This window comes from Rhipicephalus microplus, chromosome 4 (assembly GCF_043290135.1).
Source record: "Rhipicephalus microplus isolate Deutch F79 chromosome 4, USDA_Rmic, whole genome shotgun sequence".
Classification (NCBI taxonomy): Eukaryota; Metazoa; Arthropoda; class Arachnida; order Ixodida; family Ixodidae; genus Rhipicephalus; species Rhipicephalus microplus.
The window spans coordinates 215,635,532-215,660,685 of record NC_134703.1 but is presented as its reverse complement, the minus strand read 5'-3'; the positions used below and the strand labels follow the sequence as shown (position 1 = coordinate 215,660,685).

Sequence of the window (25,154 nt, the reverse complement as noted above, 5' to 3'; positions counted from 1 at the left end):
TCTGCAATTCCTCTTGCGACGCAAATATTTCGGGTGACCAACAGATGCTGACTGCCTTCAACGATGCCTTCGAAGTCAGGTGATTTAGGAGTGCCGACTGAAATAATGACGCTTGAGCGAGGCGGAATGGTGACTTGTTCTTCCAGCACATTCAAGGCATGGTGTCCTGACGGCGTGCACGGCGGTAGTGCTTCTTCTGTGGATAACGTTATTGACTTTGTTTTTAGGTTGATGACAGCACCATGGAGGCATAAGAAGTCCATGCCAAGGATGACATCTCTCGAGCAACGCTGTAGGACTACGAAGTCTGTAGGATAAATACGGCCGTTAATGGTGACTCTCGCTGTGCAGATTCCTGCAGGCGTTACGAGAGGACCTCCAGCTGTGCGGATTTCAGGGCCTTTCCAAGCTGTCCTAACTTTCTTTAACTTCGCGGCGAACGACCCACTGATGACAGAATAGTCAGCTCCAGTATCGACGAGAGCAGTCACACTGTGGCCGTCGATAAGAACGTCGAGGTCGCTAGTTCGCCGTCTCGCATTACAGTTAGGGCGTGGTAGTCGGGTCACGGCTGCGTCGGCTTCTTCCGCTGCTTCCATGTTGCGTCGTCAGGTCACCTTCGGTAAGTGAGCTTTCGCCGTCAGGGCTTTGCCTGGTTGGCGTTGTGTTCGGAAATCTCCGTCGCGGCGTCGTCGTCGTCGGAGGATCTTCGGTAGTTCGTCGCACAGCAACCGCACCTCCACAGGTTGCTGCCCTTAGTTTCCCGGATACGGGTTAGGAGACCGGCCCCGCGTTGGGCCGGAGTACTGCCGGGGGTGCGGTGACATGCGGCGGCCGGGCGACGGGGAACGGGAAGGACTTCGTGGTCTCTATTGAGTTTCTGTCAGGTAGTCGGCGATGTCACGTGGCCGTTCTCCTGGCTGCGGACGTGGTGTATCGACGGCGAAGCCACGCAGTCCCATCTGTCGGTACTGGCAACGGCGGTAAGTGTGCCCGGCCTAGCCGCAGTGGTAGCACAGTGGGCGGTGGTCAGGGGTGCGCCAGACGTCGGTTTTCCTCGGTGCACTGCGCTGGCCCGCTGGCGAACGGTAGGTCGTCGGTGGGGGTGGTGGCGGCGGTGGTGTCTGGCGACGGAAGTTCGACGGGGCGGCGTTTCGGCGTGGACGGGGAGGAGCGTTGTGGCGCACTGCAGCGGCGTAGCTCATAGTTTCTGGCTCGGGCAGTGGTGTTTGGGGAATTCGAAGCGATTGCCGAACTTCTTCTCGCACAATGTCGGCGATCGAATCCACTTGAGGTTGCGCCGAAGGCAACAGTTTGCGCAGCTCTTCCCGCACGATCGCTCGGATCGTTTCACGCAGGTCGTCGGAGTCACTGGCTTGAGCAGCAGCGCATTCTGGAGTCAGGCGACGATTATACTGTCTGGTGCGCATGTCCAGCGTTTTTTCGATGGTGGTCGCCTCGGATACAAATTCTTGGACGGTGTTCGGTGGATTCCTCATTAGTCCCGCGAAGAGCTCCTGTTTGACCCCTCGCATGAGGAAACGAACTTTCTTTTCCTCAGGCATGTCTGGGTCAGCGTGACGGAATAGTCGGGTCATTTCTTCTGTGAAAATGGCGACATTTTCATTTGGTAGCTGAACACGGGTCTCTAATAAAGCAGCGGCCCTCTCTTTGCGAACGACGCTCGCGAACGTTTGCAGGAATGCGCCGCAGAAAACATCTCACGTTCGGAGCATGGACTCCCGATTTTCGAGCCAGGTCCTTGCGGTATCTTCCAAATAGAACACACGACGCAACTTTTCGCCATGGTCCCAGTGGTTGAGGGCGGCCACACGGTCGTATGTTTCTAGCCAGGACCCCGGGTCTTCGAACGATGACCCATGGAAAATTGGTGGCTCCCTGGGTTGATGCATGACCATCGTGGGCTGGGACGCTGTGGTTGTCATTGTCGCTGCAGTCGCGGTCATGGCCTTGGTCTTCCGCGCCTTGTCTGGCAGAAGCCCGTACTCCGGTGGTAGCCCTTGCTGTCGGCGGCTTGTTCGCTGCTCCTGGTTGGCGTCGGTATCTTCTCCGCGACGTGGGCTGGGTTCACGGCTTGACGGGGGCGTCCGGTACATGAACGAAGCAGCACCTCCACCAGATGTCACGGGGTCGTGACGTGGCCGAAGACAGGAGACTTCGTGTTGGGATTCAACTGTTTATTTGGGCGAACCTGTGCCCGGTAAAAGGAAAGTCCAATTACAGCAGCAGTCTCGCACAGATAGCAGTCTCGGACTGATAGTGGTGAACGGAGCGTCGGCCTTCGATCAACAACTACTGACAAGTGGCGAAGCGCGTCGGCATTTATACTCTTGCCATCGAATGTTCTAGCGTTATCGCGGGCGGTGGCGTAGGTTCCAGAACAATCTGTACCGTTCGCACAGTGGGCGTGATCTTATCGAAATGATCTACTACAGTCCGGAACCTTCTGGAAAACTGCAGGCGCGGTTTGCGCTGAGAATCGTGGGGTGTTTTGGAACGATAACGAAAACTTGGGAAATGGAACGTGGCAATACAGTCAGAACCGTGGTTACAAGGTTCATAGTGGCTTCTTACGGAAAACAAGACCACAAGGCAGACGGAAACAGAAGAAAACACTGAGAGTAGTGAATGCTATGCAAATGACACATACACGTCAATTTCGGTCGCGATTGATGCAGAGAAGTATAGAATATACATAGTATTGCTCAGAGTAACAGCATGGGTTCATAGATACATACAGACTATAAGAAAGAAGCGGATGATCGGCAATGTGAGCTATTAGGAACTGAAGAATGCAGAGACAGCGATATTAAAATGGAGCAACAGAAGATACGGGAACATATTATACTCAACAATATCAATACGACTAATAAAACAAGGATGTTTTTTGAGGTAGGGAAGTCTTTGAAGATGCACAGGGCTAATAAAGCGCAAGGGCCTTCTGTCTCAAAGTGGGCTGACATACAACAAAAAACATCTAATTGTGCTACCAAAGTGGACGGTCGCTTCAAAGCTGCTAGTGCGACATGTGCATCAACTCGCGTTACATGGACGAGTCAGTGCAGCACTGTCACAGCTTAGAACAAAATATTGAATAATCTAAGGAAGGCAGCTGCTCGAGAAGATTATTCATGGATGTTTAAAGTGTGAACAATATGACGCTAAACCAATTAGGCAAGACGCAGCACCCCTGCTGAGGGACAGAGTAAACTACCAACAACCATTTGAAGTGACTGGTGTAGATTTTGCAGGGCCGATGCTTATAAAATACACAATAAAAGGCATGACAAAACTGTGCATTGCAGCATTCGTGTGTGCAGCAACAAGACCTGTACAACTCGAAGTTTTTGAGAACTGTAAAACAAGCATTCTTATATGTATTCGGAAGCTTTACAGCGAGAAGAGGCTTATTTCGTACAATTTATAAAGACAACGCAAGGACATTCAAGAAGAATTACAATAGGTCTCTAAAATAGCTACCCAAAGAGATTATATAAAGTGGAAGTTTATCGGGAACAAGTGCTTAGGAGGGGAGGCTTCGATTAAAGGATAATACGAAGCATGAAATCGTCAATGAGGGAAGTCACCCAAAAAAGACTGCTATGCAGAGAAGATATGGAAACAATAACCACTGTAAGGAAAGGACACAAAAGCACGGTGTGTTAGGTACGGTTTGTGGAAAAAAAGGACTTAAAAACGCCGAGGAACGTCAAACCAAAACTGAAGAAAACGAGCAGAGAGAGGTGGCATGAAGGCAATAACAAGAAATAGAAAAGAAGAGGAGAAGAAGAAGGAACGTGCGAAAAGGAGCTCGAGGGTTGAGGCCACGAAGGCAGAGGAAGCGGTGCGCCGCTCGCGAGGACGAGTTCCTGGCAGCGTTCCTGAGCCGGACGTAGGACCCGTACGTGTCGGCCAGGTCGAGCTCCGGTGTATCTGTCTGTTCGGGGTCGAGTCCGTCCGCCTGTACAAGGTCCAAGGATGGGGCCTGCTGAACGGCTCCTGCCTGGGTGCAGTGGCCGGGAGCAGGTTCGTGGGCGAGGCCTACCGGGTGTGGTCCTCGTGAGCTGTGGCCTGATCCTGGACCTCACGAGTTCCGACCCTGACTGCTGGGTTGGCCGCGACGTCCGACTCAACGGCGCTGCACACGGTAGCGCATCCGTGCGCCGTCAGCCATTCAAGCCGTGCCATCTTTGCCCTCGCGCACGTCGACGACCGCATCATGTCAGGACGACAGGGATTCAAACTGTGAAACAGTGGTTTCTTCTTACGAACCGAGAACTATACGCGCTGGACACTGAGTTAGCGTAGCCGCGAACTCTGTGCATAATAATGGCGGTCGGACTTTCGTACATGTTGCGTGATGCTTGGCGTATAGGGTTGGACATATAGTTTTATTTTCTCCTGTCACTTTCTTCTTTAGTGTACAATATAAAGCTTCTTTTGTTCGCTTAAATTGTTCATGCTAATCCTTTCTCGTTCGCTATAAACAAACATAGTGACGAACGTCCTTAACCATTACAACCACTGAACTTAAAGTAGTGCTTAACAACAGGCCAATAACTTATGTATACAGCGAACCAAATGAGCCCCTACCTATTGTGCCGGCTGACATATTAGGTGGAAAATACAGATTTCCAGGCAATGACGAAGATCGACACGAAGTCAAAACTGAAGAAATCTGAAGAAAGCGGCAAAACGTTCATAAAAGATTGGTGGAAAAGATGGAACAAAAAATATCTGAAGGAATTGAGAGAGCAAGTCTACGCGAGTAAACAAGGATCAAGAGTAAACCTAGGAGACATCGTATTGCTTGGTTCGCGCACTCCTAGATCACTCTGGAACCATGCTGAAGTCATGGAAGTTTATTCAAGAGCCGACTGGAAGACACGCTCCTGCCTTTTGAAAGCCATTGGAAAACTCATTCGGAGACCTGTACAACATATCTTCCAACTTTAAAGTTGTTTCCAATGAGGACAACCAAACTTCATGTGAAACGGAAGCTATTAAAACTCGCCGAAGACAAGGAAAAAAGAAGAAAAGGGGCACGGAAGAGCAGGCGCGTTAATAAGCAAAACGAGAAAAAGAAAATTGTTGGTATTCGTTCGCATCGAATGCAGCCCACGCTTGTCTGTTCTCGTTCCTGCGACAGGGCAGACTCGTATTTGTTGGCTGGCCTCGGGCTCTGCTAGGAATGATTCTGTTGTTATTATCCGGCACACAAAAGTCACTGCGATCATCGTTGTCTCCGTTTGCGAAGAGCGGGCGCTTTTCCGACACAGCGAAGCAACAACGAGACGCTCATACGCGTGCATCGTGCATCTGCACCTGTAAATACTCTTCGTGCGTCATATGCGCGTGAAGAACGCAAGGCACGTTTCAATGTGCTGTTCATTTTGCGCGTCACCTTACATTTTGTTGCTATAAATATATATATATATATATATATATATATATATATATATATATATATATATATATATATATATATATATATATATAAGATGCGGCGATGGCGTAGTGGTTAGAGCATCCGCCTCGCATGCAAGAGGTCCGTGGCTCAAATCCCGGTGCCGCGCAGTTCCCAACCGGAATAAAAACAAAATCCGCGTTTTGATAGAACTGCATTAAGAGGCCTGGGGTGCGGCCTCACCGGTAACCACCGCCGGGAACGCACTCCCTCACCAGAGAAGGATTGGCCACCCTGGTGCAGTATCTGGCCACTACCTCCCACATGCATACGTCAAATAACTCACGGCCCTCAGTCCCTAGCAGCTGCGAAGCAACTGACCACGGCGGCGGTCAGATCTGCAACGCAGCAGAGGGTGCTAAGAATCTCTGGATCCGGACAGGCCGCCATTGGAACCTGAACTTGGCAACGTTTAACGCTAGAACCTTATCTAGTGAGGGAAGTCTAGCTGTACTATTCGAGGAGCTAGAGGGTGGTAATTGGGATATAATAGGGCTCGGTGAGGTTAGGAGGACAGATGAGGCCTATACTGTGCTAAAGAATGGGCACGTCCTTTGCTATCGGGGCTTGGCAGACAGACGATAACTGGGAGTGGGGTTCCTAATTCACAGAAACATAGCTGGCAACATAGAGGAATACTATAGCATTAATGAAAGGGTGGTAGGTATTGTAATTAAACTGAATTAAAGATACAAGATGAAGGTAGTACAGGCTTATGCGCCTACATCCAGCCATGATGACGTTTCAGTTGAAAGCTTCTATGAAGACGTAGAATCGGCAATGAGTAAGGTAAAAGAACCGTATACTATAGCGATGGGCGACTTTAATGCAAAGGTAGGGAAGAAGCAGGCTAGAGACCAGGCAGTAGGAGATTATGGCATCGGCACTAGAAACGCCAGAGGAGAGCTGTTAGTAGAATTCGCAGAACGCAATAGTTTGCGGATTTTGAATACCTTCTACCGAAAACGAGAAAACCGCAAGTGGACATGGAGGAGCCCTAATGGCGAAAATAAGAACGAAATAGACTTTATAATGACTGCACACCCAGGAATCGTGAAGGATGTGGAAGTGGTTGGCAAGGTACGATGCAGTGACCATAGAATGGTACGTTCTCGAATTCGCCTAGACTTGAAGAAGGAACGACAGAAACTGATACGCAAGAAGCCAATCAATGAGCTAGCACTGAGAGGGAAAGTATAGGAATTCAGAGTGTCGCTGCAGAACAGGTACTCGGCTGTTAGCGAGGAAACCAACCTTAGCGTAGATAGAATGAATGATAATCTGACGAGTACCATTACGGAGTGTGCAGTGGAAGTTGGAGGTAGGGTAGTTAAACAGGTCACTGGCAAGCTTTCTCAGGAAACGAAGAACCTAATTAAGAAGCGTCAAATCATGAAAGTGTCAAGTACAACAGACAAAATAGAACTGGCAGAGCTTTCGAAGTTGATTAGTAGATGTAAAGTATGCGATGTAAGAAGGTATAACATAGAGAGAATTGAACACGCTCTGAAAAACGGAGGAAGCGTCAAAGCAGTGAAGAGGAAACTTGGGATAGGCAAAAGTCGGATGTATGCACTAAGGGACAAAGAAGGCAAAATAACTACCAATATGGATAGGATAGGTCAAATTGCGGAGGAGTTTTACAGAGATCTGTACAGTAGCCGAGACAACCACGACCTTAAAACTATAAGAACTAGCAGTAACCTAGATGACTCCCCACCAGTAATGTTAGAAGAAGTCAGAAAAGCTTTGGAGAGCATGCAAAGAGGCAAAGCTGCTGGTGGGGATCAGGTAACATCAGATCTGCTGAAAGATGGGGGACAGATTGTGTTAGAAAAACTAGCCACCCTGTTTACGAGGTGTCTCCTGACGGGAAGGGTACCAGAGTTTTGGAAGAACGCTAACATCATCTTAATACATAAGAAAGGAGATGCCAAGGACTTGAAGAATTACCGGCCGATCAGCTTGCTCTCTGTAGTATACAAACTATTTACAAAGGTAATTGCCAACAGAGTCAAGAAAACATTAGAATTCAATCAACCAAAGGAACAAGCAGGATTTCGAACAGGCTACTCAACAATTGACCCCATTCATACTATCAATCAGGTAATAGAGAAATGCTCAGAGTATAACCAACCACTATACATAGCCTTCATAGATTACGAGAAGGCGTTTGATTCAGTAGAAATATCAGCCGTCATGCAGACACTGCGGAATCAGGGCGTAGATGAAATGTATATAAACATTCTGGAAGAAATTTACAGGGGATCATCTGCTACCATAGTGCTTCATAAAGAAAGCAACAGAATACCAATCAAGAAGGGTGTAAGGCAGGGGGACACAATCTCCCCAATGCTGTTTACCACGTGCTTACAGGAGGTTTTCAGAAGCCTAGAATGGGAACAGTTAGGCTTAAGAGTTAATGGAGAATACCTTAGTAACCTGCGCTTCGCCAATGACATTGCATTGCTGAGTAACTCAGAGGACGAATTGCAGCTCATGATTACGGAGTTAGACAAGGAGAGCAGAAAGGTGGGTCTTAAATTTAGTCTGCAGAAAACGAAAGTAATGTACAACAACCTCGGAAAGGAGCAGCGCTTCGAGATAGGTAATAGTGCACCTGAAGTTGTAAAAGACTATGTCTACTTAGGGCAGGAAATAACCGCAGAGCCGAACCACGAGATTGAAGTAACTAGAAGAATAGGAGTGGGGTGGAGCACATTCGGCAAGCACTCTCAAATTATGACAGGTAGGTTACAACTATCTCTCAAGAGGAAGGTATATAACAGCTGTATCTTGCCGGTACTTAGCTACGGAGCAGAAACCTGGAGACTTACAAAGAGGGTTCAGCTTAAACTGAGGACGACGCAGCGAGCAATGGAAAGAAAAATGGTAGGTGTAACCTTAAGAGAGAAGAAGAGAGCAGAGTGGATTAGGGGACAAACGGGGGTTAAGGATATCATAGTTGAAATAAAGAAGAGGAAATGGACATGGGCCGGACATGTAGCGCGTAGACAGGATAACCGCTGGTCATTAAGGGTAACTAACTGGATTCCCAGAGAAGGGAAGCGGGTTAGGGGGAGACAGAAGGTGAGGTGGGCAGATGAGATTAAGAAGTCTGCGGTTATAAGTTGGCAGCAGCAAGCACAGGACCGGGTTAACTGGCTGAACATAGGAGAGGCCTTTGTCCTGCAGTGGACGTAGTCAGGCTGATGATATATATATATATATATATATATATATATATATATATATATATATATATATATATATATATATATATATATATATATATATATATATATTTATATATATATATATATATATATATATATATATATATATATATATATATATATATTTATTCCTGAGCCTTGTGTTTTTTTTAATAACTTATGCAAAGCTTTGCCTCCGCTTTCGTACGAAGAAGCGTTCACAAATTCCCTTTCTTTGATAACGAGCACCCATGCCTCACGTAAAAAAAGAAACGTCGTTAGAGGGTGATGTAGGGTGAACATAGCTAGATTTTTTTTATGCGCGTTACTTGCCTTGATCGCTAGTAGTCTGAGCAACTATTTTGCTGGGTGGACCCTCGCCGACTCGCGAAGACGCGGTGACCCAGACTTCAACCCTAGTGTTCCGAGGAATCAGGGTAAGGTTGTACTCCATTTTGCTGGTTGGCACTAGTTTTACCGTCGCATTCTGGCAGAGAAAAAGAGCAGTACAGGAAATAGAAAAATTAGAGCAGAACAGAGAACAAAGGTTTGGCAATAGTATTCTCAATAGATGAGAGGCAGTGTTAAAGCAGAATCAACAAACCTGTTTTTCTTGTGTCTTCGCATAAATGGAGTACATAGTGATAAGGCCGTTGCGGTGAACAGGCGGCTTCCACGCCACCAGCAATGAAGTAGCAGACACGGTCAACACTTTTACGTCCTCTGGGGCATCTGGAACTGGCATGAAAACAAGCAAAACTGCTTTTAAGATGAAGGAACATCTGCTTTTAGGAGTCCTGCAAGAAAAAAAATTCAAAATATGACCTCTACGTCAACAAAAGCAATAAAATATGAAGCGAAAAATGTTTGATTTCACCTAAAGATGAGTGTTGGCCTAGTTGGTGCAACCTTATTCATTATTTACCAGCGTATAGAACGTGTACAAACAAACAATACCTATTTTGTGTTTCGCTGTTTCTGGGAAATTTCGAATTGTGCTTTCTCCAGTAATTAACGCGGTGGGTTCCTTCTTCGTAATATGAACTTTTTTGCTTTGCGACTTTTGTGCTAGTGCGCTTAATTTTGAGAGGACGTATTACAGCACACTTGAAAGCAAACGTTTTTGATATATTCAAAGAATAATAAGCTTGCGTGATACGTTCCTACTATCAAACACAAAAAAAACGCACATTTGCGTTGCCCAACTTTGTGCTGCTCTTAAAAGTTTCCAAATTCTTATTTTTTATGCGACAACGTTCAGAAAAAGATTTCAGAGAGGAAATCAACCTCTCTGGACAGGAAACCTTTTCTCAACCATTTCATGCGCACACAAGAAAGAGATTTTTCTTTAGGAATAACGAGTACCAATCAGCCTCAGCAGTCACACCGTTGCAAATAGCTATACACCAGAGGTGCACACAAGTTTACGTTTTGCACAAACTTTATACTTGTCATTTTTTTTCACCATTTATTTTACCATTTATGAGACTCTCGTTTGACTGACTCATTCAGACGCATGAAAGAAACATATTTTGCTCTGAAGACTCCCTTGATCCCAGACTAACCAAAATATTTATCAAGCAGACTTCCTTGGGCTCACAATTCTCAAACTATTATTCACCCGGGCTCGACCTGACTCAGACTCATGGCCCGATCAATGTGTGAGCCAGCCTGAGTACCTAGGTTTATAGGGGCATTTGCGGACCTATGCTGCTAGCACAAACATAAAATTGTGTTCCTCATAGCCATTCTTAACTGGTAGCTTGCTTTGCCATTTGATTGTTTATAGACACTCAGTAATTTCCGAGTTAGCTACTCCTTCACAGCTTTTATATTTTACATAAACGTTTTAAAGCGGTAACATTAAGGAGCTCCTTTCGCAGAGTTTGTGGGATAGGTGTCGGCGTGGGTGTCGTTGGTTGTAAGCGAGTAACCACCTTGTGCGTGAGCAAAGAATTGGAAAAATACAAATAAACTGGTAGATCCCGCGTACAGTGGAAATCGATTATTTAGAAGCTCGAATGAGGAAGGTTGACCTGTCACAATAACATAAGCACAACAATATGAGACGGACGTGAATAGTGCCGCACATGACTTCTATATCATGATTATCATGTTTGCGCCTGGCGTTTTTGCTCGTCGTTCATTCAGATCACGTAACACCAAGTTTGGTATATATGAAGCTAGCGAAACAAAAGCGAGCAGCGTATTTGTATCTTGTGCGTTTCTTATTTACACCCAAGTTTCGTTTGCATTTCGGCCACAAGCCTGTCTGGAATGCTCAGTGCCAACTGGGCCTCATTGTTTTAGAATATTCACGATTATAGTAGATCGTTTTGTTAAGATTACGCCCACTTCGCGGAAACTTCAGATTACTCTGGAACCTAGGCGGTTACTAGTGAGAACGCTAGAATGTTCGACGCCACGCGTATGGGCCTCCCAACCTCGGCCAGGAGGCGCTGCGCCGTGTGCTTTTTGCCGCCTTTCTAGCAAAAGCCTGTTGCTTGGTGCCCCGTTCCTGCCTTTTGCCTGAGCTGTTTCAGCACGTTCACGAGCTCTGCATGCGCTGTTATCTGGTTGCCTTCCACGTGCATCGTCACCTACGGCTTGCTCCGAAAGTTCAACTGTGAATCATATCAGAACCGAGAGTGGTTCATTGACAACCTTTGCGGGACCAAGCCAGTCAAACACGATGCCATTGAGCGAGTGCTACGTGAATGTCGATGGTGAACTGCCTTTTGATGGCATTAAAAGTGAGGTGACGGCGCGAATTTTCTATGTACGTTACCGGTAAAATGCGAATTTGCTGCGGCATCCGTGTCTTCTCGGAGCTGTCGACAAAGTATCACCATGCTTTTGCGTGCACTTGTGTATAGTGTTCGGATTTTCATTGCTTGAATGCCACGGTTGTCACGTGGCTTTCAAATTATTAGGGTGTCAGTGTGAAGAAACTTAACTTACGTCTCCCATGATCAGTCCCTGGCACCGTTTCAATGCGGTGTGGTCAGTTTTGAAAGAGTTTTGCCGAGGTTTTCATTGGATGTTCACAAGGTCGTGTCGTAAGCTCAATGACACTTTTGATTTTTTGCAGCTCTTTTGAAAGTATATTGATGTGCACGAAAAAAGTAATAAATGCGAAGCATTTCTTAGCCAACTTCGGCGACATTGAGCGTATCTATCTATCTATCTATCTATCTATCTATCTATCTATCTATCTATCTATCTATCTATCTATCTATCTATCTATCTATCTATCTATCTATCTATCTATCTATCTATCTATCTAGCCGCCTACGAATTTTAGCTCTCCTGGCCGTTTAGATAGCAGTATCGATACTAAACTTGGAGTCACAACACGACTGTATAAAAAGAATGTCTGACTAGCCATAACGAAAAATCATGGCATAATTGTCATGAATGTTATGATATGCATTTCATGGTCCTGCCCCTCTTGCAGGGGTTCAGCTCACATGGCATGTTGCAAAACTGGTCTGGTATGACAGGATTGCACGGCGAACACAAGCGACAGACCATAACATAAAAATCATGACATGCGCATCATGTTACAACATGACTACATGCCACACTCATGATGCGCTTGCAGTCATTTCGCTATCATCACATGTACCAAATTTGGTATTACGGTACGTGAAAGGATGATGGAAGTATGTGACTCGTGCAAACATAATAATATTGAGATGCGTGTCATGTAAGAACATTACTACAAGCCACGCTTATGATGAACTAACGGCCTTTCGCTAGCTTCCCTTATAACAAATTTGGTATTGTGGAATGTGAAGGGATGACGAAGATATGATACTGGTGCAAACATTAACAACATGAGATGTGTGTCATGTAACAACATGACTACATCCTACGCTCATGCTGCGCTTGTGGCCGCTTCGCTAGCTTCACAAGTACCTAATTTGGTATTACGTCACGCGAACGGACGACTCAGGTAAATGACACATCCAAACATGATAATCATGACATGCGTGTCATGTAACAACATTTGTATATACGTGTCACGCTTATGATGCGCTCGCGGCTGTTTCGCTAGCTTTACATTCGCAAAATTTAGTTTTACGTGACGTCAGTGGATGAAGAAGGTATGTGACTGGTGCAAACATGATAATCATGAGATGAGTGTCATGTGAGAACATGACTACATGCCACAGTCAAGGCGCCGGTACATTTAGATGTGACGTGGTGCGCGTGCTCGCCGGCGTTAATTTCGTCGCGTCACGCCGGCGTTGCCAGGCTAGGCGCCGGTCCTCCCACATACTCGCAGGCGAGTGCCGCGCTGCATTGCTTTGACGCATTCGCGTTTGACTGCGTCCAGTGCCCCTCAGTCACGAAGAGAGGCAGACGCAGTGTTGTCTGAGCAACGCATCGGGGCTAAATGCAGTATGTCCGCTTTCGCGCCGGTTGCCGTCGGGCCGCGCCTACGGACGCTGGTCGCGCCAGTCACGCCAGTTGCGCGAGGCGTTAGACTATATGCTCCCGTTTTTCTAACCTAGCGTCGCTGTGCCCAGCGTGTGCGTGCGTCAACGCTACATTGGAGTATATTGGGCAATTGGGCTGTTAGGAGTATGGGGCGTTCGCCCCGTTTTGCTAGCTCCACATCACCAAATTTGGTGTTACGTGACGTTCATAGATGAAAGTATATGACTGGTGCAAACACACAGTAAACATTTTTACACACAAAAGGGTGTAAAAAGGGTGTTTTTACGAGAAAGCACCATTTGAAACACCCTTTAGCACCCATAAATGGTCGATTAAAAAAAGCACCCCTTTGTTTGCGTGCTTGCCTCGATAGCACCCTAAAATAGACTCTAAGGGTGCTTTTGTGCCTCAGAAGGGTGTAGGTGACGATTCATCAGATAGATTATGCAGCATAAGAAGAACACATAATTATAATATTTGGGCTTTTACGTCTCAAAAACCTCGATATGATTATGAGGGTCGTCGTAGTGGAAAGCTCCAGAGAATTTGACCATTTGGTGTTCTTTAATGAGCGCTGATATTGCAGAGTGCACAGGCTTCTACGTTTTCGCCTCCGCCTTAATTCGACTGCCACGGCCGGCATCGAACCTGCGACCTTCGGATTGGCGGCCGAGCAGCGTAGCTGCTGCATGAATATGTGGACCTTGCGTTAAATGACGGCCTGATTGACTTGGAATGTGTGAAGGTGCTCTACGAAGACAGCAGAATGCCAACAGAAGCAAATCACGTTTCATCTATAAAGGCAAATAACTGCAACCCATGTTACAAAAGCTTTCCTTAGCGTTGGTTATAAGCTACAAGTTTGCTATGGATTATATACAGGAACATAATGTTCGCCCGAGTATAAGTGTGTGTGCGTGAGCCTGCGCATGTGTTAGTGTGTAAGCGCGATTGTCTGTACACCCGTGCATATGTGCGTGCGCGTGTATGTGCGAGTCCGTGCTTATGTTAAGCGTGCCTGTGCACATGTGTACGCCCATGCAGGCGTGCGTTTACGGTCGCGTGTGTGTGTGGCCGTGTGTGTGTATACGTGTATGTGTGTGCGCCTGTGAATAAGTATGTATGTGTATCAGCCCGTGCGCCCTCGAATTTCGTGTATGTGTGTGTGTGTGTGTGTGTGTGTGTGCGGGGGTGGGGCACTGCTTCTTAGTGTTCAAGGTCCCACACCTCTTCAGACTGGGAGTCTATATGGGAGGTGGCTTAAGGAAGGCGGTGGTCAACGCGCTGTACACAGACCATTCAGTACATGGAAAACAGCTGCACATTCTCGTACCTCATCGTTGCTTACGAACTTGCTGTGATAGCTGATTAGGTCCGCTGAGGCGCTTCTACGCTCGAAAACGTGGGTTATGACCAATTCACACGCAAACCTGCTACTGCACTTATGCACAATCATTGTTTATAATAACAACGTTTAACAAGAATGTGCCCTGCCTTTGCTACAGGTGCTTAGCTAGCTCATTGGGCAACCATATGGATTTATGTGCTGATCATGTGGTCAGCAAAAAGTGTGCTATAACAACCTCGGCACGTTTCGTTGTGCATGACAAGCCTTCTAAACATCCGCGACTGTGGATTAATTTGTTCCAGCTTCGACTACGCATTCAGTGTTTGCGGCACCATACGCGGAATTGCTAGACACGGACAATGCGAAAAGAAATTCTTCTGAAAAAAGGTGTAGCGGTGCTCTCCCGCTAATGCCACCGAGGACGAAATAATTAATGTTTCTGGCCATTCCAGAATGCACTTTGTTTTCCGCAAGTTTTGCTTCACTACTTTTCCCCACTGCAGTCGCATTCCGTCAAAATACTCAAAGAACCAAAGGCTGGTAGATAACCTGTGCCGCCGTGCAGCTGGTTGGAAGGAGAGTTGCCATTTAGAAGGAGTCATTCTTGAAGCGCAATTCCATTGCCTTCGGCGTTGAACCGCCGCCCGCCGTATGCGCCATAGCGTTTGCCTTTCGGCGCTGTCTTGACGGGTTTCCCGCTCACCCCGCTCACCCGGGCCAGCGTTGCCCCCCCCCCCCACAACGGCGGTGTAGATAAGCGAATAGTTGCGCCACCGAACACCTACGTCGACAGCTGCGGTGCTGCCGCCAGTGCCTCATCCTCCTCTCTCTCAACGTTGCTCTCTCTGTCTCATCCGTCTTTCAAATGCGTTGCGTTGGTCTGGGGTCTTGGTCGCTCTGTGAGTTCTAGCCAACAGGCGCATCTTCAATGGTGGTGACGCATGACACCGTGTTCGAAGTGACGCTAGTATTAAGGAATATTCATGGAGCGGCGGACGTAGACAACGTGGGCCTGTTAACGGTGAGTGTACTGTTTTCGTAGGTAGTAAACATACAGCGCTAGCTGGGCGCCTGCAGCAGCTCTGCCGAAGTAGGCTGCCAGCCATTTACAACAGCATGCGTTCACGGGCCTTTTGCAGATGCCCGATTAAACGTGTGACTTAACGAGTTCACACTGCTTTGCGCGATGTTGTGTAAGTGCCTGCATCACTCCTACACTGAGTGATGTGATCACAAAACAAGGGCGCGATTGGTTGCTGATCGCACATTGTCTCTACACTGCTCAAAGTGATTGATATTGTTTCAAGATGCGCTTTAGGCTACATAGTAACAACATTTCTATTAATACTCAAATGTGCAACGTGCTTCTGTAGGTGTAAGCGTAAAAAAAGAAAGAAACAAATTTATGTACAGAGACGCACTGTACGAAACGGCTTTTTTTGCTTAAGAATGGTATAGTTTGAAGTGCTGATATGCCGCGCTGCTCCCAGCACGTGCGCGTTGGTCTTTTAAAATATTTAGGACACGTGCCACTAGCAACAGGGAAAGATCTAGTAGACTTCCAAAGGCGCGTTGTTGTGGTCATCGCCGTGCGTTGTTTTCCCTCGTTTCTGTTTCCTGTTTTCGTGCTTTGCTTTCATGTGCGATAACGTTCGGCGTTATAACAAAATCAAAAGAGTATACGTGACTGTGGGAGCTATGTGCGGTAGCTCTAGCATAAGCCACGGCTGCTGCAACGTAGACGGTGTCCGCGTGCGTTGGTGTAGTTCGAGTGCTCCTACTTGCTTGATTGTGTTTAACTGAGTAATTAGGCACGGGTTACATTTGAAAATCGCGTGCTCAATAATCGCTAACAGCGTGCCCCTGATTGCCATCAGAGTATGGGCTTGGTTGTCGAAATATGCCAGACGCTTTTTGTGAAAGCAAGCTTTGAAGAATTTTTTAAAACAGAAATACTTTCATGCGTGCTAGGCAGTGCCTATTGCAGGCCCACAGCTCTTTAAAAGCTGGACCAGGTAACACATCTTTTATCAAATTACAATGAATTAAGATGATTGAATTATAGATGACGAAATTCTGTGCTAGATTAGGTGCACAAAATACATGTTCGCAGCCCTACGTCTAGAAAGCAGGAAATAGGAAGCACAGCGTTAAATTTCGATTAGATGCCATGGACGGAGCTCCTTGTGAGGGTAGAAAGAACGAGAAAATTGTTCATTTTTGATGCCCTTATAGAGGCTGTCAGAATTGCACTGATTGCTGAATCGTCACAATTCCTCAAATTGTTAGAGGCGTGATTAAAGTCAGTAAATCTTTTACTTTTTTGCAGACCTCTTCGCTAGTGCCACGCCCAAGATCGTTTGTTCTCATGTAAAAGAGAAAGCAAAGATCCCTTCATTGTTTGTACATGAAGAGGTAAGTTTCTTGTGCGTTTTGATTATTGCTACATGTTCTGAGCGTTGTACTTTATTAAGAACTGTTTTTCACACTGGCTCACTACCCTATAAGGAATTTAATTCTTAAGTGAGTTCAGGCTTTTGTAAGTGCCATTTTTGAGCTGTAGTCTTACACTTCACCTCAATTCGGGAATTTGCTGTATGCTGGAAAACTATCCTATGTTTATCATACGAAATTATTGGAATGTATAGGTTGTATGCTTCGAGTTTAGTGTAATGTCAATGACACGTCATTTCAAAGGATACGCACTACACATTCTTCATTATTGGTACTGCCAGAACAGCACGAGCATCATTTTATGAGAAGTCATATTTGCTCTTACTACAGGACGAGAGGGTGCCGCTGACGTCCTGCGTAGTATACCCCGGCCCCAGCCTAGAGCAAGCCTAGTTCCTGAACCTCCACGTGGATGACCGAAAAATCTTCCGTGTCAGTAATGACGAAGAAGGAGTAACAGCACTAACGAGTTGTTTTTTTTTTAATTTTCAACATTGTCTACGGCCGCAAGGCCTTTAACACCCACCGTGATAGGGCGGCTTTTTCTCGGCGTGAGTTGTGAGTTTATCGAAGAAGTTGTTCAGGCAGTACGACGCTGAAAATTTTAGTGTCACATTGCCTGAAACCTTTTCTAGTGTGGTCATGGTAGATGAACAAATATTGTTATTTGTGGAAGTTATTTTGCTTAAATATAGCTGGACCAATTCAAGCCAAACGTCCCAGCCACCTTGGCGACCATCTGAAATGTATTTGAAAAACATTACGGCATATTCACGGGGTGAATGATGATGAATGGGCGAAGCTCCGGAGGGATTCATCGGTAAACTGTGAATCTTCCGTGTAACTCGCCCAGTCTATCATCATGTAAAGACGTGAGAAACGCTGTGTGTGTATATACACAAATAAACTTTTATTTGTTCTTAGACGATGGATGGCTTGCGATGTCCCTTCATTATGACGGCTTTATGGTCTGTGAAATGAAGGGAGAGCGGTTCCTGTATGGGTTGCAGTGGGGAATTTGCAAATACTTGGTCTATGCATGTTCCTCGGATCGTGGTAGGTTTCATATGGTCAAACGATATACGTCTGAGTGCATATCTAGAAGCCATATGTTGGATAAGCCAATTATTGTCTATGATAGCCACGTTAAACTCTCCAAGTAGTACAAATGGTCCATTCTTGTATTTGTTCTCATAATTTCGTAACGCAGTGTCTATGAATGTCTTGATGTTCCCGGTCGACAGGTTGGGTGCGAGGTACATGGTCATGAGGACGATTCCAGAGTCAAAGAGTTTGATGGCTGCATATTCTCCGTTTTGGCTTTGACTCGTTAGTGGTAGTCTGAGATCTTCAGCCGTTTTCGTTTGCCTCACGTAGATGGCGACACCACCTGCAGGACGTTCTGATTCATCGGTACACACGACGGGAACGTATCCTTTGATGAACAATCTCGTCACGTTCTACGTCTCGGTAAAGCACAGCACGTCGACTGCGGTCAGTATGGGGTCCCTTTCTATGTCAAGTGCGTGGGCATAGAGAGCGAACGTTGAGGAGGGCAATGGTAAACTCGTTGGAAGAGTCAACGTCTTCTCGCAGAGATCGTTGATACTGCTGCGTCACGGTCGGTAATCGATGTCGGCCTAGACGTTGAAACTCGTTCAGCATCGCCGTGTCCTCGTTCATGTCTTTATGGTAGAACCGCTGGTCTCCTTTTGCATTGGTGAGGTAGAGGTTATTTACGTTGGTGCAGCGGCTGAGCGCGACGTACACCAACTTCTGGGGGTGCGTTTTATTATATTCATAGACAATTGACGAGTACGTTCCCCCTTGGGACTTGTGGACAGTAATGGCACTGGCCTGAACGAGGGGGAACTGCCTTCTCTTGCAGGCAACGCCAGTCTTGCGATCCAAGGTTAGGGTGGTAACACGAGGTTCGATGGGGACCCAGAAGGCGTCGATGACGTGACCACTCCGCTTGGCCTCGTTCACCATTCGCTTGGACTGAAGACTAGTAAGCTTACCCGTGGTTGTGGCGTCGTCAAAGTGTAACCAGAGGCGTTTCGGCAAGTCGCCGTCGTTTACCGCTCTCTCGCACACCTTGAGAATGCCAACGGCCCCATTGACGAGACCGTCTATGACGTCAATGTTGGTGGTAATCATGTACGGTTTGCCGAGGACGATGAGAATTTCGCGAGGGAGGTTTGCAAACTCGGTGTGTAAGATTTTCTCAACTTTTGCGATTGCCTTGTTTAGAGCGTCTTGGTTGGCGCACCCCAGGTAGGTATCTTCGGCTTGCAGTGAAACGACTTCTCCTCCTCCTCGCTGTGCAATGAAAGTATTGAATTTGTTGACCTCTTCGTTGGAGTGGAAGAGTCGTATCGCCGAGGACGCATGAACCAAGACTTCTTCTGTGGTGACGAAGCAGCTCTCGAGTAGTCGGACCTCATCGTCCTGAAGTGCTCTTCCGTCTCCGATCTTTGTGAGCAGAGCCGAGAAGGAGGCATCGGATTGTCTGACGACTTGGACGAGCGGAAAGTAATCGAGGTAGTGCCATTTGATTGTGGCCCCGAAGAGCCCACCCGCTTCTCTGCACCTCTTGTACACCTCGTTTGCGCGGACGGGTGGTAACTGGCGCAAATCACCGCACATGATGACGTCGAGGCCTCCGGAGGGTTCGTCTAGCTTTTGGGTGATTTGCTTGAGGCGACAATCGGTGGCATCGAGGTTATCAGACGACAGCATGCTAACCTCGTCAACGATGATGCACTTGACGTAACGGAAAGCAACTCGAAAGGTATTGAGTTCGCTGTCACCCAATCCGAGGTCCTTCTTGTTGCGAGTGAGCTTGAAGGCAGAGTGCACGGTGGTTCCGCCTACAGCCACGGCCGCCTTTCCCGAGCTCGCGCAAATGACGAATGCATTGTATGGACCTGCATTATCGTTATAGCGGTTGTAAACGTCCATGACGAGCTTTAGGACAAACGTTTTACCGCATCCCGCAGGTCCTGTCAAGAAGACGCGCAACGGAAGTGCTCCGAGTGTCGTTTGCCTGTGGATGATTTCTCGGAGCAACTCGTACTGCGCCGCATTCGTCATGCGCATGAGTCTGGTATATTCCTCTCTATCCATGACGTCTTGCTTTTTGCGCACGGCAGCACAGGGGCTGGTGTCTTTGACGGGACGCATCAGGTCTTCGTTGGGCAAGAGGTCGGCGTCTTCGTCGGCGGGAACGGCGGCAACGACCGCGGCGTCAACGGCGGCCGCGTCTTCTTGTCGTTGCTGCTGTATCCTGCGCTCTTCAATCAACTGATCCACGATGTCATCGTCGTTGCCGATGTTGTATTGGCGATGTTTGGTAGCAATCAGGTCCTTGTTGGCCTCGAACGTCTCGAGGTATTTGTTATGATCGAGAACGTCGACAGCCTCGTTCCTGAACGGTACGTAAAGGAGGACCTGCTCTCTCATGTAATCCTCCGGTTGATCTGCGGCAGTGTAATGGCGGTAGCGGATGATGATGGGGTGCTCGCGAAGACCGTATCCGCGTTTGTACTTGCTTGCAAAGTCGGCAAGGCAAACGTCTTCCATTTCGGGCGGCCTGCCCTCGTACCTCTGGACGATGTTGAGCTTCCAGACGTCGGTGGACGAGGCGCCAACGTTTGCCAATTCCTCGTTGGTCTTGCGTACGCGCACTCGTTCCTCTGGGTAGCACGTGGGTATGTAGACGACCTCACGGCTTTTTTCCGACATTTCCTGACCCAAGAGGAACCAGGCCGCCTCTTGCGCCGACATTTCGACCCCTTTGAGCATGGTCACTCCCAGAGAGCGTACGATGGCAGAGTATTCCATTTCTGGCTTTTCTTCTAGAATTTGCATTACGGCCTTGTGTAGGTCGGACATGCCGCGATCCGCCTTGTTGACGTAATCGATGACATACGTTGCACAGGCATAGTGGTCTAGGATCACCTGAAGATCCATGTTGGAATCTAGGACCTTGGCGATCCAGGGGGTGAAGGGATTGACCATTTTTTGCGCCGGGGTGCGATGATGTAGAACGCAGGGACGCGTAAATCCGGCTCTCAAAATGTCCATGTATTCTGCGTCGGACCGAACGTCGAAGGTGGCGAGAAAGTCTTCCAACGAGACGAACGATCCCCTCTCCAAAGCGTCGTGCATCTTTTCGTACCGTTGCTTGAGTTTCCGACGATGTGCCTTCTCGGCCTCGTCCTCGGTCGGAGGAAAGGGGACTACAATCCTAGAGTCATTACTGGGCATGAACGGTGCTCCGAAACGGCACTTGGTGCGTCCCCGCTTATAGCAAGTGTGGGTATGAGCGTGCAGCTAGGTCCTGGGTCTCTTTAGAAGGTCTGTGTCGAGCGTGAGCAACGATTCGACCATTTCCAGCGTGCGCGGCATGTTGCCAGACACTTCCTCTTGCGGGGCGTTATCGAGCCACAGAATGGTGTGAATGTGTGCGCTACCACGCTGTTGGAATTCGACCCGCTTGAAGAAGTCTACCACAACATAGGGCTTGAACGGGGAGCATCTCTTATATTTGAGTATGTTGAGAATCACATTGAAGGTTCGATGGGTGTAAATTGCACACGCAACTGGGTCGTTATTGACCAGTTCGACGCGTTGCATGGAATTCAATTCTTCCAAGGCTCGTGCCACCCCTTCGGGACCCACTCGCAAGCGCTCCAACGTTTCGATGAGTCTGTCCCAGTGCAGTTACGCGGCAGAGAGCGTGAGAAATGCGTGAGGCTTACCTAACTGGCGAATCATGGCGAAGAGTTCCTTTCTTCGATCTTGCCAGTATTGTACGGTGTTTGGTATGCCTCTCATGAAGCCGAGATCTCGGTTGAGGACTTCATCCATGAAATGTGCATTCTCAAGTTGCTGCCGCGTAATCGCACTGGTGATTGCGTTGGTCCTGAACGTCATGGTCTTGCTGGCAACGTTGTGACGCATGACCTTCATGGCCATGTAGAAGACGTGATCGGGGCACACTCCGCGACGATCGGTACGACGAATCTCGCTACTCGCCTTTGTGAAGGGGGTCGGTCTGTGTCCGGTGATTCTACGAGGTATACCGAGGTATATTTGAGGAAACGACAACTCTTTGGCATACTCGTCAAAAAGCAGAGAGATGGGAGTCTGCCCTTCACCGGGTGCCACGTGGAGACTGTGCGTACCTTCGATTAGACCTATTTCATCAGCTGCAGAATGCGCCGCCTTTCCCGCCACAGATTCCGCCACAACGTCGCCGCCGCTGTTGACGCAGTTAGTGATGATGCAGGCTCCGTCGTAAAAGATCATGGTATGCGCCATTGCGTTGAGTGCAATCACCGCCTGCATAGGTTCTTCCAGGTCGGTAACCTCCGGCGCCGGCTCGATCTCGTCGTCGTCCACGTCACCGTCGTCTTGCACGTTCGCGAGGCGGCTCCAATCAATTTTGATTTTGAGGTACTTGTATAACGGAGAATGCTCTAGGTGTTTGAGCCACTCGTGGATGTTACGTTTCTTAACGAGACCTTTCTTATACGACGGTTTGCACACGAGCCGGCACTTGAGATGAACGTCGATGGCCACGTCGTCCGGAACGTTCCGAGGTAGGCATTGAACCGTGTTGGGGACGTTTATCAGAACGTTAACCACTTGCCCCTTGATGCCGTACTGTCCGCTTCCGTGCGTCAACCGCCTTATGCTCATGAACGGTAGACGAGGAGCGATCAGTCGTTCCTCAACGGGGTTCAGAGGCGGCAAGTGATCCGGTTTGGGTGGGTACGTGTAGCCATAAGATACGCTCATTGGAGGCACCTTTCCCGCCACTAGCGAATTCTTGCAGCTCGAGCAAACATTGTAGTCACCGCCACTGCTGCTGCCGCCGTCGTCGGCGGGGAAGTCGCGCCGAAGCACGGCAATGGCATTACCCCGAGCCTGGTCGTTCTTGATGGAAGATATCGTGACTAGACTGTTCGAGAACCACAGTCTGTCATACACACCACAGCTATGGCCAAACGAAACGTCCAGGAAGTCGCGCTTGAAACGCGCGCCGGCACCTTCGTGTTCTTTCTTGGCGCGTTTTGCAGAAGCCTCTCGAACTCTCGCTTCGGGGTTCGCCTGTCGATACGCACGCTTTCTCGCCGCTTCCCGTTGTGTGGCGTTCGGCAGGTCCTGTTCACGCCGCAGCCGTGCCGCTGCGGCCTCTTTTTCACGTACGGCAGGATCTTGGCGGCGGCGTCGCGCCGCTGCAGCCTCTCTTTCACGTACGGCAAGATCTTGGTGGCGGCGTCGCGCCGCTGCAGCCTCTTTTTCACGTACGGCAGGATCTTGGCGGCGGCGTCGCGCACCTTCACGGAGCGCTTCTGCCTCGCGCGCTTGCACATCGGGATTCTGTCTGCGAGCGCGCGCTGCTGCCGCCTTGCGCTCTCTCCGCTGTGCAGCCTTATCCATCCGGCGACTCCGAGCGCGCGCCAACAGCGAACGGATTTTAATAAAATCCGTTCGCTGTTGGATTTTATTACAACGCCCCCCCTAGCGTACGTCGCCGCAATAAATCGAACAATTGCCTTCAACCAATGACACGCGCCATATGTGACATCATTCCTATTTTATAAGATCTCGCGTCTTTCATCAACTACAAGTACCGCTTTCTAGTTCACACCATCTTGCATCTTTTCATCATCAGCTACAAGTACCACCATCTAGTAAACACTACAAGAGCTAAACGAGAGGTGGCTACATACAGGAGACGGTACCGCCATCTAGTGAACACTGCAAGAACTAAACTAGAGGTGGCTACATACAAGGGACGGTACCGCCATCTAGTGAACACTGCAAGAACTAAACTAGAGGTGGCTACATACAGGCTACAGGAGACGCACAGCCCACGCCCTAAGGAGCTTCGCCCCTAAAAAATGTGATGACTTACTGCGTTCAAAACAGTGAACTGCTAGAATATTTCAGCGAGAAAAAAAGTTTTGTTCATGTGGCTGGGTTATAACTTCCTGGCATAATGCCGTCTGTGTGCTGTTTGTGGAAAATTTTGTTTTAAAACTGCCGATTATTTTTCCTAAAGCAAATTCGGTCTACCTGTTAAGTAAATGTGCTTCTGTAAGGCATTTGAAGCTCAAAAATATTAGTGCAATTTTTTTGCCACATTTGCTTCTAGGAATAAAGCCCTAATGTGTTATGTTTGCATTGTTATTGCAATATTGCACTTTGTATGAATATCTGAGCAGTGAATACTTACTCCACAGAAAGTATATTTTGAAGAAATAATATTTTAGACCTCTCAACCTGCTGAAATATACAAGAAAACATCACAAATTTTACAAAATTGTGATTTTTGTCCGTATTGAAATGCAATTTGCTCCATGTTATGATACAATGAAAACTCATCATTATACCTAAATTGTGAGAAAATGAAATTCTTTCTATAATAAAAATCTTATCGCAAAAGAGACAGGAAAGAGTGTTGTCAACTGAATTTTATTGAAGGTGCTACGAGCGTTTTTATACTGAACACAAGAACAGGGCTCATCTTCAACAAGACATGTGTGACCATCACAAAATAATTTTAACCATGAAAAGAATACTCTTTTTCAAGAAAGATAAGTGAAGGTGTACTGATGCATTGATCCTTGGCCTTCCTGATAAAAAGTTCTAAAATCTCTCATTTTTTCTGCTTGCTTTTTTTTCAAAAACCGTGTTTTATGAAACCTAGGACTGCACTTACATTCTTTACAGTGTGCGGCCATGAGACTACTATAGCATTTCTTAACATTTAAAGCATGCTGTCTTGCTCGATCATTGAAGAATTGCCCAGTTTGTCCTATGATTTCTTGTCCACATGTTAGCGGTATCTCATACACATTAGATTGGCATTCAGTAAACCTATTCTAGTGACGAATGGTGCAAGATTGACTATTCCTGTTGCTGTAAGTACATGCACTTTTGAAAGCTTGCAAGGGGTGGAAAACAACATAATCATATGTGCTGGCTCTTTTCCTAAAATTGAGAGACACCTTATGTACGTAGTATCGTGTAACATGCAAATGTCATTGGTCATTCTGTTTTTCTTTTGGTCCTGTTTTCTTTAACTTTACTTTCTGCAGGAGAATTTCGCAAACGAGTGTGATGATGCTGTTGAGGTATTGGTTGGTGCTATCAGCCCATGAGTGCTAAGAATGTTCTGCCTTTT

At 47.4% G+C, this 25,154-nt stretch overlaps 2 protein-coding genes across 10 annotated transcripts in view; both read right to left on the bottom strand.

The window, feature by feature from the left end:
- The window catches only part of LOC119172975 (cell adhesion molecule Dscam1-like), a 2,235,730-nt gene that overhangs the window by 992,948 nt on the left and 1,217,628 nt on the right, over positions 1–25,154 (bottom strand). For 7 of the 9 annotated variants that reach the window (XM_075891768.1, XM_075891770.1, XM_075891774.1 and 4 more), the window contains 2 exons: positions 9,308–9,441; positions 9,037–9,190 (listed from right to left, as the gene is read on the bottom strand). The exons of the other annotated variants lie outside the window; for them this stretch is intronic. In XM_075891768.1, coding sequence (XP_075747883.1) covers positions 9,037–9,190; positions 9,308–9,441 — 288 coding nt within the window. The remainder of the gene's footprint in view (positions 1–9,036; positions 9,191–9,307; positions 9,442–25,154) is intronic. 9 annotated transcript variants of the gene reach the window in all.
- LOC142814051 (uncharacterized) lies at positions 21,290–23,412 on the bottom strand. The gene is made up of 2 exons (XM_075891993.1): positions 21,718–23,412; positions 21,290–21,462 (listed from the first exon to the last, which is right to left on the bottom strand). The coding sequence occupies exons 1-2, from the start codon at positions 23,402–23,404 to the stop codon at positions 21,290–21,292; spliced, it is 1,860 nt and encodes a 619-aa protein (XP_075748108.1). The 5' UTR covers positions 23,405–23,412.